This window comes from Lynx canadensis, chromosome C1 (assembly GCF_007474595.2).
Source record: "Lynx canadensis isolate LIC74 chromosome C1, mLynCan4.pri.v2, whole genome shotgun sequence".
In the NCBI taxonomy this organism is placed as follows: domain Eukaryota; kingdom Metazoa; phylum Chordata; class Mammalia; order Carnivora; family Felidae; genus Lynx; species Lynx canadensis.
This window is the reverse complement of record NC_044310.1, coordinates 150,584,290-150,597,943: the sequence shown is the minus strand read 5'-3', so window position 1 is coordinate 150,597,943 and position 13,654 is coordinate 150,584,290. Positions and strand designations below refer to the sequence as shown.

General features: G+C 33.8%; 1 protein-coding gene across 7 annotated transcripts in view; it reads right to left on the bottom strand.

Annotated features, from left to right (window-relative positions):
- Positions 1 to 13,654, bottom strand: part of SLC4A10 (solute carrier family 4 member 10) — a 295,709-nt gene that overhangs the window by 205,891 nt on the left and 76,164 nt on the right. For 6 of the 7 annotated variants that reach the window (XM_030325192.1, XM_030325198.1, XM_030325194.1 and 3 more), the window contains exon 1: positions 8,035 to 8,311. The exons of the other annotated variant lie outside the window; for it this stretch is intronic. In XM_030325192.1, the coding sequence (XP_030181052.1) occupies positions 8,035 to 8,115 (81 nt within the window). In that variant the 5' untranslated portion in view covers positions 8,116 to 8,311. Of the gene's footprint in view, positions 1 to 8,034; positions 8,312 to 13,654 lie in introns of those variants that run through there. 7 annotated transcript variants of the gene reach the window in all.

Here is a 13,654-nt window from a genome sequence, read left to right as displayed (position 1 = left end):
AGAATCTACATAACTTAGTAACTGGATGTAAGGTTAGGATTAAAAAAAAAAGTGGAAACAAAATTATCAGGTCATCATGCTATGGAAGACAAAGAGGTTTTGAAGAGAAAATAGTAAGTTAGTTTGGGACATACCAAGTTTGAGGTGTTTGTAAGATAAATGAGCAGAGATGTCTAATAAGATGCGATGTCTAGAACACTAGACAGAGATTAGGATGCAGACACAAACTATAGGTTTGGAATTCTATTTATTCTACTCTATTCCATTCGATTCTAAATTTTTTTTAATTTTTTTAAATGTTTATTTATTTTTGAGAGAGAGACAGAGAGACAGAGAGACAGAGTGTGAGCAGAGGAGGAGCAGAGAGAAGGAGATACAGAATCTTAGGCAAGCTCCAGACTCTGAGCTGTCAGCACAGAGCCCAATGCAGGGCTCAAACCCATGAACCATGAGATCACATCCTGAGCTGAAGTCAGACACTTAACCAACTGAGCCACTGAGGGACCCCTTCCATTCTATTCTACAATCACCACGTACAGCAGCAGTTCTCAATGTTGGCTGTTCATGATATTCACTTGGAAAACTTTTTGTAAATTAAGAAGCTGGGTTCCATCTCCATAGACTTTAGTATTTCTGAGATAAGCTTGGGGCCTCAATGTTTTTAAAAAGTGAAACATTTGATTCTGATGTATAGTCACAATTAAGAATCACTGGTGGGTAATTTCAGTCATGAGTATAGATTAGCTCATGATTTTCAAACAGTACATTGCACCAATTAGGGAAGATAGAGAAGAAACTGTCAAAGATTATGGCAATAATAACTATAATTTATTGAGCACTATGGCAGGAACTGTGCTAATGACTCTACATGTATTATTTGTAGTGGAAGAGAAACCCAAAAAAAGGTGTAATGAAAGTCAGTTAACACCTCTGCCAAGAAGTCTTCCCTAGAAGTTTCAGTTTGCCTTGACATCTCTTATATCAATTCAGCATTTAGAATATACTAACTTACACATGGCTATCTAACTCACATTTACAGAACCCTATGCAGTAAAACAAAGTGGTTAAGAGCAGGAGTTCTAGAGCTAGACTTTCCAGTTTGGATCTTATATCACGATATCCTTTGCTGGCAATTTTAATCTTAGGCAAACTACTTAGTTTCTTACTTAGTATACTATATATAATTAAACTATAATGTGTATGTATGTATACACACCTATGTCCTAAATATGTGTGTATGTGTGTGTATATACATAAGATCTTTGACGAGACAGATTTGTTTTATATCTTTTGTAGGTTTTATAACTTTCTCCTCAACTTTACCTAGTCCAGTGGGGAGTAATTATAGTGACTAGCACTTGGTAAGCTAAGCACTGTTTCAAGTTACCTTACTTGTATTAATTGATTAATTCAATTGATTTCATCAGAAATCTAGACATTAGTACATCAGCATCCCAACTTTACAGCTGGCAATCCTGAGGAAAATAGAGCTCAAGTGATGTTCCTAAAATAAACATTGCCAGTAAAGTGGAAGATATGGGATCCAACAAAGGGAATCCAGCTTGATAACTCTAGCTGTTAAGTATTATGCCATATTGCCTCCCTTTATACTGTGCAATAGACTCAAATTCTTATGAGATTGAATAATTTTTTTTTTAGAAAAACGAAATGGATACGAATAGATGTACACCTTTAAATGCAGCACATTTTGCAATGTGCTTCATTGAAACCAGGCCCTTTTTGCCTTTTAGAAAGAAGAGTTTGATAAAGACATGTTCGATTATCTTTAATTCTTATTTAGATTCTGTATTATCATTTTTGAAATGCTTGGGGTGGGGGGAGGATCACATCACTAAATGTCTTTTATCTACTTTTTTTTTGAGAAAAAATGTTTAAATGTTTTAAGGTTTTAAAGCAACCCAAAGCCCAATGATCTCCAAGGTTTCTCCCAGAAATGAATCTATGATTCTAAAACAAGTACTGAAATTTTATTGGATCCCTACTAGAAGTATTACCCTTTCCCAGGCAATGTGAAGTCATAAGGATTAATAAGAACCTCACAAGAACGAGAAAATCAGGTTTTAAAGTAATTCAGACTTCTATAGAAAGAAACAGAATATTCTCAATTATATGGGTCTGTTAAAAATAGAGCCAGAAGAGCTACTGTGTCCGGTTTCATTTTTACTCACACTGGTGGTATTCCATGCGTTTCACTTCTGACATACTTTATATGGATTATGTGCTAAGTAAGAGTATTCAATTCCAATCTTTTCACAATTCCCAGGCACAAGTATCATCTTCCTGGGTCTGATAACAAAGTCACACCCCAGCTGTCACATTTAAAGGAAATCTGCTCTTGGATGTTACCCAGCTTTTTTACTAACCACAGGCAATACTGAAATGCTTCTGGTGTATGGAGGAGATTTAAAGGCGATATTAAAAGTATTTAGCAATGATGATTTATATTATCATTTCTAAATGAACAATGAGTAAACCTAAAATATCCCTGAAACTTCCATGATTATAAACAGCATTTCTAGTTCCAATTTTCCCTAAGACAAAGTCTTTATTATCCAAATATTCACCATAGTGACATGTATATTCATTGTATTAAAATGATCCCTCTAGATTGTCCTTGGTCTAGTATGTGTCAAAAATAAAACCAAAGCTAAATCAGATTACCTACCAATAAAATAGAGTTTACATCAGGGACAAGCAGGAGGTCTGTTAGGATCTGAAATCTAGGACTTTTGAGTGGTTGTGGATAGACAGAAATGCTCTCACGTGCAATTTTGATAGAGAATTTTATTAAAATCCTTCATTTTGCTTCTACCCCCTACCTTGTCTACTAACTACTAAATCTACTCAGGAATTTAATTTTCATTTTCAAAGTCTCAAGAGGGTTAGAGCTCTAAGAATGACTGCAAAATATAGGTGCTGCTCTTTTGGTTTTTTATTTTATTTTCTCCCAATAAGTAAATCAACATAGACATATTCTCGGTTCAGAAATCATAATCTAACAGTCAAGACTCTGTACTATCTGGTCCCAACACACCTTCCTGTGTTAGCCTGAATTCTCCTACCGGGCTATAGCCAAAATGAACTAGTCCATACTAGTCAAACATACTATTTGCTTTCTGCTTCCATGTCTTTGTTCATGTTGTTTCCTCTGCCCTAAAGGACCTTTCCCATCTTGGCCAGTCTTGGTCTACCTCAGATGCTACCTTTTCAGACTTCCCTACCTTCTCATCTAGCCTCTCCTCTCCTGTCCCCATTCAGCTTGAAATATTCTGCCCACTGAATTCACAGCATCATGATTTACGCTTCTTTCTTCTCTCTTTTGAATCTCTAAGGCACTTACTTACTACTTTCTACATTCTGTTGTAGTGCCTTGTATTTAGTGTTTATGACTCACTACCTGTGACTTCCTGAAGCAGGGACCTATTGGTCTTTATATCTCTCCCCAGTACTGTGCTTACTAGAACATCATACTATTTTGTATGTTTGTTTGAAGAAATTGCACTGTGCTGAGATTTGATTGACCCTGTGCCAATTTGAAAGAAATAGCTGCACATTGAGAAAATTGTTCAGGAGAAGAGAACTAAAAGGCAAAGAGATCATAACACTTAAGCATGTATATTTCATCCAACTATCAAATTACTCACTTGGACTCTGGGCTTGACAGAACAGCATGAGTTTGAAGTGCCCAGGTACACTTATATGTGGATTTTTTTTAAATATACAGTACACAGTACTGTAAATGTATTTTCTCTTCCTCATGATTATCCTAACATTTTCTTTTCTCTAGCTTACTTTATTATAAGAATACAGAATGTAATACATATAACATACAAAATAGGTGTTAATTGACTGTTTATGCTATCAGTAAGGCTTCCAGTCAACAGCAGGCTCTTAGTAGTTGAGTTTTAAGGAAGTCAAAGTTATGCACAGATTTTCAGCCGTGCAAGGGGACAGCACCCCTCCCCTCCGCATTGTTCAGGGGTCAACTGTAGATATTTTTACATTAAATAAACACCAGCAATTCAAAATAGCATACTCTATCAAATAGGAACTTGAATTGGTCTATTCACATACAGTATTGGATTTATAACACATATCATTTTAGTCTTTCATCTAGAATAAAAACATTAACCAATAAAACTAAAATGAAACAAATAAAACAAGTGTGTTTAACTGTCAGTGAACGTTTTTGTACTGGACATTTTCTTAATGCTTATTTTTGAGAAAGAGAGCACAAACAGGGTAGGAGGGGAGAGAGAGAGAGAGAGAGAGAGAATCCAAATTGGGTTCTGTGCTGACAGCAGAGAGCCTGATGCCAGGTTCCAACTCATGAACCACAAGATCATGACCTGAGCCGAAGTTGGACGCTTAATTGACCGAGCCACCCAGGGACCTCTTGGACATTTTTAATGATTAAAAAAATAACTCAGATCATTAAGTCTAAGCTATGTAACTTCTCTATTATTTCCCTTAAACCTGGATATTTACTCCTGAATTTTAATATTCAACTACAATTAAGGAAGACCTGCAAAGCCCCCATAATCTTTTTTTTTTTTGTCATGAATGAAGTAGTTGGTGTAATATAAGAAAGCAAAGAATCTTTACACAGAATACAAACAGAAACTTAAGTCAGCCTATAAGCAGATGCAAAAAAAAACTTTAAACACAACATTTTTCATCAAATCACAATTCTTATAGTTAATAAATGTTATAATGCAATCAGATGTAGGATGTTTTTCCTTGTTTGCATTTTTATAGCCATCTTTATTTCAGTATACCATATGTTTTTGACTCAATTTCTTATTTGATAAGGAAAATGAAGGAAAGGTAACAAAACTAAACTACATGACTACTATTACTAACACCTGCTGATAGCTCATCCTAGCTCAGAGAATGTACATACTAATGTCTGTCAACATATAATTTTGGCAATAATGTGTTTGTTATAAGTACCAGGTAGTTTTACAAATGTTTTATATATATCACCTCATTTCATCTTCACAACCACTCTTAGAGATAGGTACCATTATTATTTCTATATTACAAATGAGGGAACAGATACCCAGAAAGGTTAAGTAACTTGCCCAAGATCACATAGCTGGTAAGTGGTGTAGCTAAGATCTGAACCCAGTGAACATGGCAGTCCAGATACTCAACCACCATACTTACCACATCTTACTTCAGCCAGCTAGCTGTTACAAACCAGGAGAATTTGAAGTCAATTTTCTCTTGCTCTGATACAAGAGAACAGGCACTTTGTAGGCATTACGGGGCAGTGTGCCCCACTTTCGGATTCCGGGAGAAACAAGGGTTTTGTATCCACTCTACCCACCTCCTTGCTGCTTTTAGCCAGCATACTGGTATGAAAGTGAAAACAAGTGGTGCCTGGATGTGCAACAGCCAGCTGGCTAAGGCCTACGTCCGTATAAGTTTCTCTCAGTCCCCTTTCTCAAATCCTAAAGTGAGTCTCATTCGCCCCCATTTTATTGAAAAAAACTCCCTAATGACCTAGTTAGCATAGAACGCTCCCAAACTTGCGAGTCTTGATTTCCAAAGTTTAATCCCTATGAAGTCAAAGTCCCCTTCCATAATACACAATGAGACTAGACTGGTCACATCCCTCTTTTGAGCTAATTCTTAAGGTCCCTGCTTCTGTTTCCTGCCAATGGGTTACATCCACCTTTACTCTCAACATAAATTGCCAACTATGGCTCATAAAACACACAAAAATATTTTATAATGCCTTGGTACAATAAATTATGCATTATAGAGTTACAAGTAACTCATCCAAGGATTCATTAGTTTATAAATCAAGTTAAAACTGATCGTAGCATACCGTCTTTGAAAAGTCAATTCAAAACATGAGCATGGCTCATTGCGTATATTTTCTCAGAATCTCCTTGAAAGCAAAACACAACTTTTTCTTTGCTGTACTTCTCACAACACCAAATGCAGTATTGTGCAAATTCAGTCCACATAATGTTGACTAAACGGAACAATTACTCAAATCGTTGCTTATAGACAGCTTACCTTTAGAAAACCTTTATGATGTAAAATGTTTGTGTAAAATAGTAAAGACAGAGGCAGCCATTGTAAAAAGCAGATGACCAATCATTGCTGGGCAGACTTACAATCAAATCCATTCAAAAGGTCAAGATCATCTGGCCACACAGGAAAAAGGGTTGACATTAAATTTAACTGTCCGTGACATTCTAACCAATCTTTACTTTTTAAGGTAATGCATTTTGACATAGCAACAGAGAGAACTTTTTCTCCAACATGTAAAAGAAATGACAACTCTAAGGCAGTAGCTTTTTTACCTTACAAAATTATTGAGATATCCTGTAAGTGCCACTAAAGGAAAATAACCAAAAATCTTTATGGTTTAGTTTTTTTGAAAGGTCATAAATACAGTGAAAAATAGCAGAATGCTGTAAAACCAATACCTAGAAGAATCCCAAAGCAATGCCAAGAAACAGAATGTACTCATAGCGACTAATACATGCAAATACTGGAAATAAATTCTAACAGATTAAACAGGTTTTGTAGCAACTAAAAGGTATATCCAAATCATTCCAAAACTAATCAAGCTTAAGAATATGGCAATCTTCCCTACTAATAAGAATATAAGCTGGCTAAGTAGCCTGAATAACATATAAATTATAGCCAATATCAGTAGGTATAATTTTTAATGTGTTTTTAATTAAAAAGGAGAAACCAACCCCTTAACTGAAGTAAATCACTGTTTCAGACTCCCACTTCTGTCTTTTGATAAACATACTCCTTTTCATTACTATAGCATCACCCTGATGAGGCATTAAATCCTAATCATGCTACAAAATCATGAAAACAAAGCCATCTTTCTGTTGAGAAATGCTGCAACATTCTTTTTGCTTATTTAAAATGGAATACCTGGTCAAATATCTAACAAGCCCTCTAAAACTAAGGAAGAAATATGTGTAATGTAAAAAAATAAAATATCCTTTTCTTCAAAATTGGAATGTCAAACACGGGCACAGTGTCTTATCCAATTCTGAAGATATGTTATAACAAAACCAAGTTAAATGCATTATACCTTAATAAAAATAGTTTAAGATAACCAGCAGAGTTTCAAGATAAAATGGACTTATAAATCCAAATTCTTTGCTGTGATGATTCCCTACGCTTTGTAATTAACATGTTTAATGTAGTCAAGTCTTTTAATTTTGAAAATGAAACTAAGCTAATGCGGAGTATCTTTGTATCAAAAAATCTGAAACAAGCTTAAATGTCACAAGCATTCTTTGTAAAAAAAAACAACAACAACACAAAGCAAAAACAAAAAATAGATTTATCATCTGCTTTCAGCTACAAGCAATGCCTTCAGCAGACATCTACATTAAGAGGAGTAGGAGCATCATTATTTCAATAGATCTGGGAAATAATTTAAACTTATGCCTTTTAAAACAGTTCAGATACTGCAATATAAATTTTAGGAAATTAGCTTAGATGCGGGCAAACACGATTCTACTCATCAAAGTTGTATTCCTGTGGTTGTACAATGGTAGCAACATCTATTTCTATGCTTAAGAAATTCCAGATAAAAAATTTTTTAATATTTCACTATCTATAAGCAGCCAGCTATGATGTATCCTTATCATACTGAACAAATTGTGCTATTTTTATCATTCGAAATAAGAGATGCACATGACTGTATTCGGGCTTAATGAAAAAATCTGGAGAGCCCCAAACCTTGCTTTTAATTACAAATAAAGGATCTCTTTCCTTACTCCTCACTTGCCCCCCTCAAAAGAAACCTAAAGTAAACATGAACTCAAACACACACATACGCATTTCTAAAATTCATATTGTTCACAGCTGGTGTCTATTACTATAAATATCACTTGTTCAAATCTCCTAAGAAAAATCTGATAATAAACAATTACATTGATTAATATATTCTACATGACTAAGAGCTAGAAAAAGCAAGAACTCAACAATCTAATAGTATCATCATAATTCATGAGAGCATACCTGATGACTTAGAGATTGAAAAGGCTCACAGGTTCCAGACTGCATGACCTTTCTATTTCCAGAAACCCCTAAAGATTGCATTTCCTGTCTTATAAAAGATAATCACAGCCATCTCTATGTCTCAGCATCTTCAGGGCTAGTGAAGAAAACATCAAACAGCAGATCTGTCCATCAGTATCTGTTTAAGCCATCAAGAAGATATCAAATCTCATATATTGTTTATCGTCTCCCCTTTGCGGTTACAAACACCCCCGTATTAAGGGACGATGACACAGTTGTATTTGCTGAAGCTGCTAATGCTGTCTGAAAACAGTAAGCTTACTGCTTGGAGCAATTCTGCATCATCCAAACAGAGAATGAGCCACATCCTTTAGATTTCCCACTTCTGCTACTATAAAAATTTCACTTGCCAAGAAGAGTTTGATTTTGTCAATCCTTTAAAAAAAAAATAAGCAATGTTCTACTTAATTAAGTATCCAATGTGTCTGCTGCAAATACCATGTTAAAATATCAACTCTTAATTATTAGGCAGTTTTCTTCGTACATGACTAAGCTTTAGATAATGATTTAATAAGCAAATTGTACTCCCTTTTAAAGGAATCTTCCCTCCAAACCATATGTATCATCACTCATCCAACCCATCAGAATTAGAAGTCCTTAAAAATGAAGAATTTTTATTCTAGTAATCTTTGAAAATTGTGTTTAACAGTCGATAAATAAATAGGTAAGCACATATTCACTTTTAATTCCTAGGAACTTCATTTTTATCTCGTATTATTTAGACCAACATGCTTCAAATCAAACTACCTTTTATATTTTAAGATCTTCTTGTAAAGAGTGTAACATGCAAAATACAATGTGCTTTTATCAAATTCCAAAATTTCATGGTTAAACCTAGGAAAGAAATTTATGTAAGCTATTAGCATTTTTACTGTGATTTTTCACTGAATTTTATTTGTGTTCAACAAGGTTTTTATAATGCTTTCTTTCACCACAACATCATGGAATCAGGAAATTTAAGACTGATAAAGCAATCTGATAACAGAAAAACAATATCCTCTAAAATTATAAATGAAAAGATTTTCTTTTGTGGGGGACTCTAAACACTAAATTCCAGTTAGTTAATACACAGTGTAATATTGAAAATATTTTCTTTACCATGTGGCAATAGATTGTGTTTTAGAAATGACACAAAAAATAGACTAAAATTATAATCAATTTTAACTGAATTCAAAATTAGGACACTAAGTACAACATATTATCCTAAAACAGCCTTCACATTATGTATAGCCTGAGTTAATGAACACTTCATTTATATACTTGTGAACATTTTGTTTATAAACCTGTGAAATAAACTAAATAAAATTTAATGATAGCTAAAGTGCTTACAGAAAATGTTTTATATATAGACTAATAACTCAGTATACTTTCCCTTCTCCCACTCATGACATTTGATGAGCATAATAGGTATTATCAGGCAGACTAGTCAAAATGAATCTTAAAGATTGGGCTTCTTTAAGAGGCTAAGGGGTGAGGGACAGGAAATAGGGAAGAAAGGGGAGATGGTCAAAGAGTACAAAATTCCAGTTAGAAGATAAATAGGTTCTGGGGATCTAATGTATAGCATAGTGATTATAGTTAATAATATAGTATTATAGACTTGAAAGTTATAATATGGTGATAATTATTTTGTTATATATAAATGTATCAAATCAACATGTTATACACCTTAAACTTACACAACCTTGTATGTCAATTATATCTCAATATATCTGGGAAAAACAGTTATTACACCTTAAATATATACAGTTTGTTTTTTGTAAAACAATAAAGACATTGGGCTTCTTCAATAGCCTGATTCACACTATCCCTTTAGAGAAGTTACTACCTCTAACTAAACTTGTGCAGTATTTCTATTTCCGCTATATGTATACAATCACACACCTAGATGAAAAAAGTATGTAGGGAAACAGTATTTAATCTCTTATTGTATCTATGCAATATTTACTCTCTTACTGTAATCAAAATAGGACTCATTCTTGAAGACCTATCTTCTGAATAATACCCTCCTAAACTATATCATCTCCCTTTATATATTCATTCTTTCATGTATGAAATATCAAACATCTTCTATGTGTCAGACACTATATAGGTGCTAGAGACTTCATGACAACAAATAATACGCCATCACAAAAGCCAGTTAATTAAACATGTTTCAAATATATTTTGTTATAACAGAAGAAATAGGAAGCAATGTAAGAGCAGTAACAAGGCGTCTGACCTTAGTCTAGGGATCAGAGAGTATCTCCTTAAGGAAGTACTGCTAAAACTGAGGAGCAGGTCACATTCAAGGAATGGTAAATACAGGGTGTTTGGACTATGAAGTGTAAGTCGGACAGGAGGGAGAGACAAGACTAGAAGTTTGAGCCAAAGTCCAATCACAGAAAGCCTTAGAAGCCATTGAAGGCTTAGAAGCCATGGGGCTTTATCCTTAGGGAAATGAGAAGCCATCAAACATAAGCAGTTTTGCAATTTTACAAGACCCTGGTTGTGGCACAGAATCAAGTGTGTAAAACAAAACTGGAAGCAGAGAGACAAGCTAGATAATTTTGGTCAAGGGATAATGATGGCCTGAACAAAAGTGGTAACAGTAGAAATGGAAAGAAATTGATAGATTCTAGATACACTTTTTAGTTAAAAGGGATAGAATCTGGGGATCAACTGTGAAAAATAAGGGAGAAGGAAATCTAAGATTAGTTCCTAACCTTCTATGTTATTAGAGATTTCATCTTGACAAGCAATATACTTTCATCACATGCTCTGTTGTATTTATTTATCCTTATGTGCATATGTTTAGTTTTTATAAAATAGCCAGAAAATTGTGAGAAGACTCATTTTATCTTCCTTCTGTGTCTTCTTATAACGCACTTAACAAAGTTACTATAAATGACTAAATAAATGAGAAATAAATAGAACATTGAGATTTTCTTTCATATATTTTGTCATAACATGGATATAAACTTTGTTTTCATGGACACTATTAATTATTATATAAAATCTAATTTTCTTCAGTAGTTACACAATCTCTGCAATAAAAATATGAAATCTGGAATACAAAGCTTTTAATTTCTCTACCATCTAGTTGACAAAATCACTTAAATGGAACAGTTATTTATAATTCATTACTTGACCCACTTAATAGTAATTCAACATAGACTAACCAACTACAATTAATAGATATCCATTTTTTAGATGACCATTGCACTGTGAAAAACTTATTCATACAAGGTGCTACTTACAGCAATGTTATTTAGATATTCTTGTATTAGTAAAGCACAATGCTTCTACATTTTTCTTAACAAATCTCTCTAACAAAGATCTGATAAAAGGGATGAGGAACAGCCAAAGCATAGCAAAGGAACTCCTTGGCCCAAATTAAGAAAGTACCAAAAGGGTGAAAAGCATAAATCAAAAGTAATTTTACGTATTTAGTGATTTATTGAATATCAGACCACCTCAAATAATAAAGGATCAGCATCTTAAAAGCAGCAAGAGCTTTACAATAATTAACATATATTTAGCTTCTGTTTTTCACCTTTCAGGAACTTTGTGATCTAATGCCCTCATTTTCCACATAAGGTAACTGAAATTTAGAGAAGTGGAGGGACTTGTCCAAGGTCAGTTAGTAGCAGAACCAAGGCTAGAATTCAGAATTCCTGTTTCATTTTCCACAATAAAATCACTATGTCCTTTAATTTTATCTTTGTAATATGTACTTTATCTTCAGCAAAGTAACTTCCATTTTAATATTGTTTCATATGTTTTTGATAGGCTGAGAAACATAGTAAATACTTCAGAAACATATCCATAGAGTCAAAAGTTTTTTTATATTAAAGTTTACTTTTATCATAAAGCATCCATTTTTTATTTTTACTTAAAGATAACTGATTTCAGAGAATACCTCTGAAAAACCTAAGTAATTTACTTTGTTTTATATACTGCTGCTTTAGAAAGTGTATATTAGTTCAACTTTTCAAAGTAATTTGGGAAAGTGTATTAAGACCCTTAAAAATATTTCATTCTTGGGGAGCCTGGGGGGCTCAGTCGGTTAAGCATCCGACTTTGGCTCAGGTCATGATCTCACAGCTCATGAGTTCGAGCCCCACATGGGGCTCTGTGCTGACAGCTCAGAGCCTGGAGCCTGCTGCGGATTCTGTGTCTGCATCTCTCTCTGCCTTTCCCCCTCTCGCACTCTCTTTCACAAAAATAAACATCAAAAACATTTTCGTAATATTTCATCTTTTCCAGTATATCCAGTTTCAGAGAATCTGTCCAAAGGAAATAATGGAGATTACAGTTTATGCACAAAGACGTTTGGTGCCACATTACAAGAAGAGAAAAAATAGGAACACAAGAAAAGGTTAATTAAATTATAACAAAAATGAAATGCCATGTGAACCACTGAATATTATGAATGAAAGATGTTAATGACAAAGAAAAGTGTATATTACAGAATATTAAGTGAAAACCAAAATCTCAAATATACTTCTGTGGTACAAAATCAACTATGTAAAACATACATTGAAAAAATAGATGAAATAATGAATTTTAAAAGATATCCCCAATATGACTCATTTTACAAATATATACATCAGAGTCCATATTTTTATAATAAAAAGAGGAAAAAGTTTCTGAGAAGTATTTTATTTTTTTTTTAATTTTTTTAATGTTTATTTATTTTTGAGACAGGGAGAGACAGCATGAACAGGGGAGGGTCAGAGAGAGAGGGAGACACAGAATCTGAAACAGGCTCCAGGCTCTGAGCTGTCAGTACAAAGCCTGACGCGGGGCTCGAACTCACAGACCGTGAGATCATGACCTGAGCCGAAGTCGGACGCTTAACTGACTGAGCCACCTAGGCACCCCTCTGAGAAGTATTTTAAAGTTGAACAACTGCTCTTGTTTCTATGTGCTTCCTCTTTCCACTAAAAACTATGCCTCAAATTTCAGTCTTTCTGTTGTTGTATTCATATTTCTGCTCTAATTTAATAAAATATTCAAATCTACTTCTATTAGATTATCAATACTTTAAAATCATTCTGGATGTGCCTTGCATATCATTTATTAATATACGTGTGTGTGACTATTTTCATGCTATTTCTATTGGGTTAATGGTGGTACAGACTGTTTCTGGCAAATCAGCTCTCACACCTACTTCAATGTTATATGAAAAAAAATTTCTATAACAATGCTTAATGGTTAAATGGTATTCTATCAAATACAGGTACCATACTTTATTTAACCAAATCCCTAATCTTAGACATTTCGGGGTGTTCTTTTTCATTTTTCAATACTATAAATGATAGCATGATAAACATCTTTCCAGAAACAGTCTTATACATATCCTCTATTTCCTTAGGATAAATTACAATAAGTAAACTTACTGGATCAAAGAGTATAAACGTTTTTGTAGTTTTAGATAAAAACTGCCAAATTACCCTCCAGAAGTGTTATATCCACTTACATTCTCCAAGAAAAATATCTTATTTCCTCACTGCCTTGCCAGAACTGGGTATTATCATATAAATTTTATGTAAAATAATAGTCTCAATATGTTAAT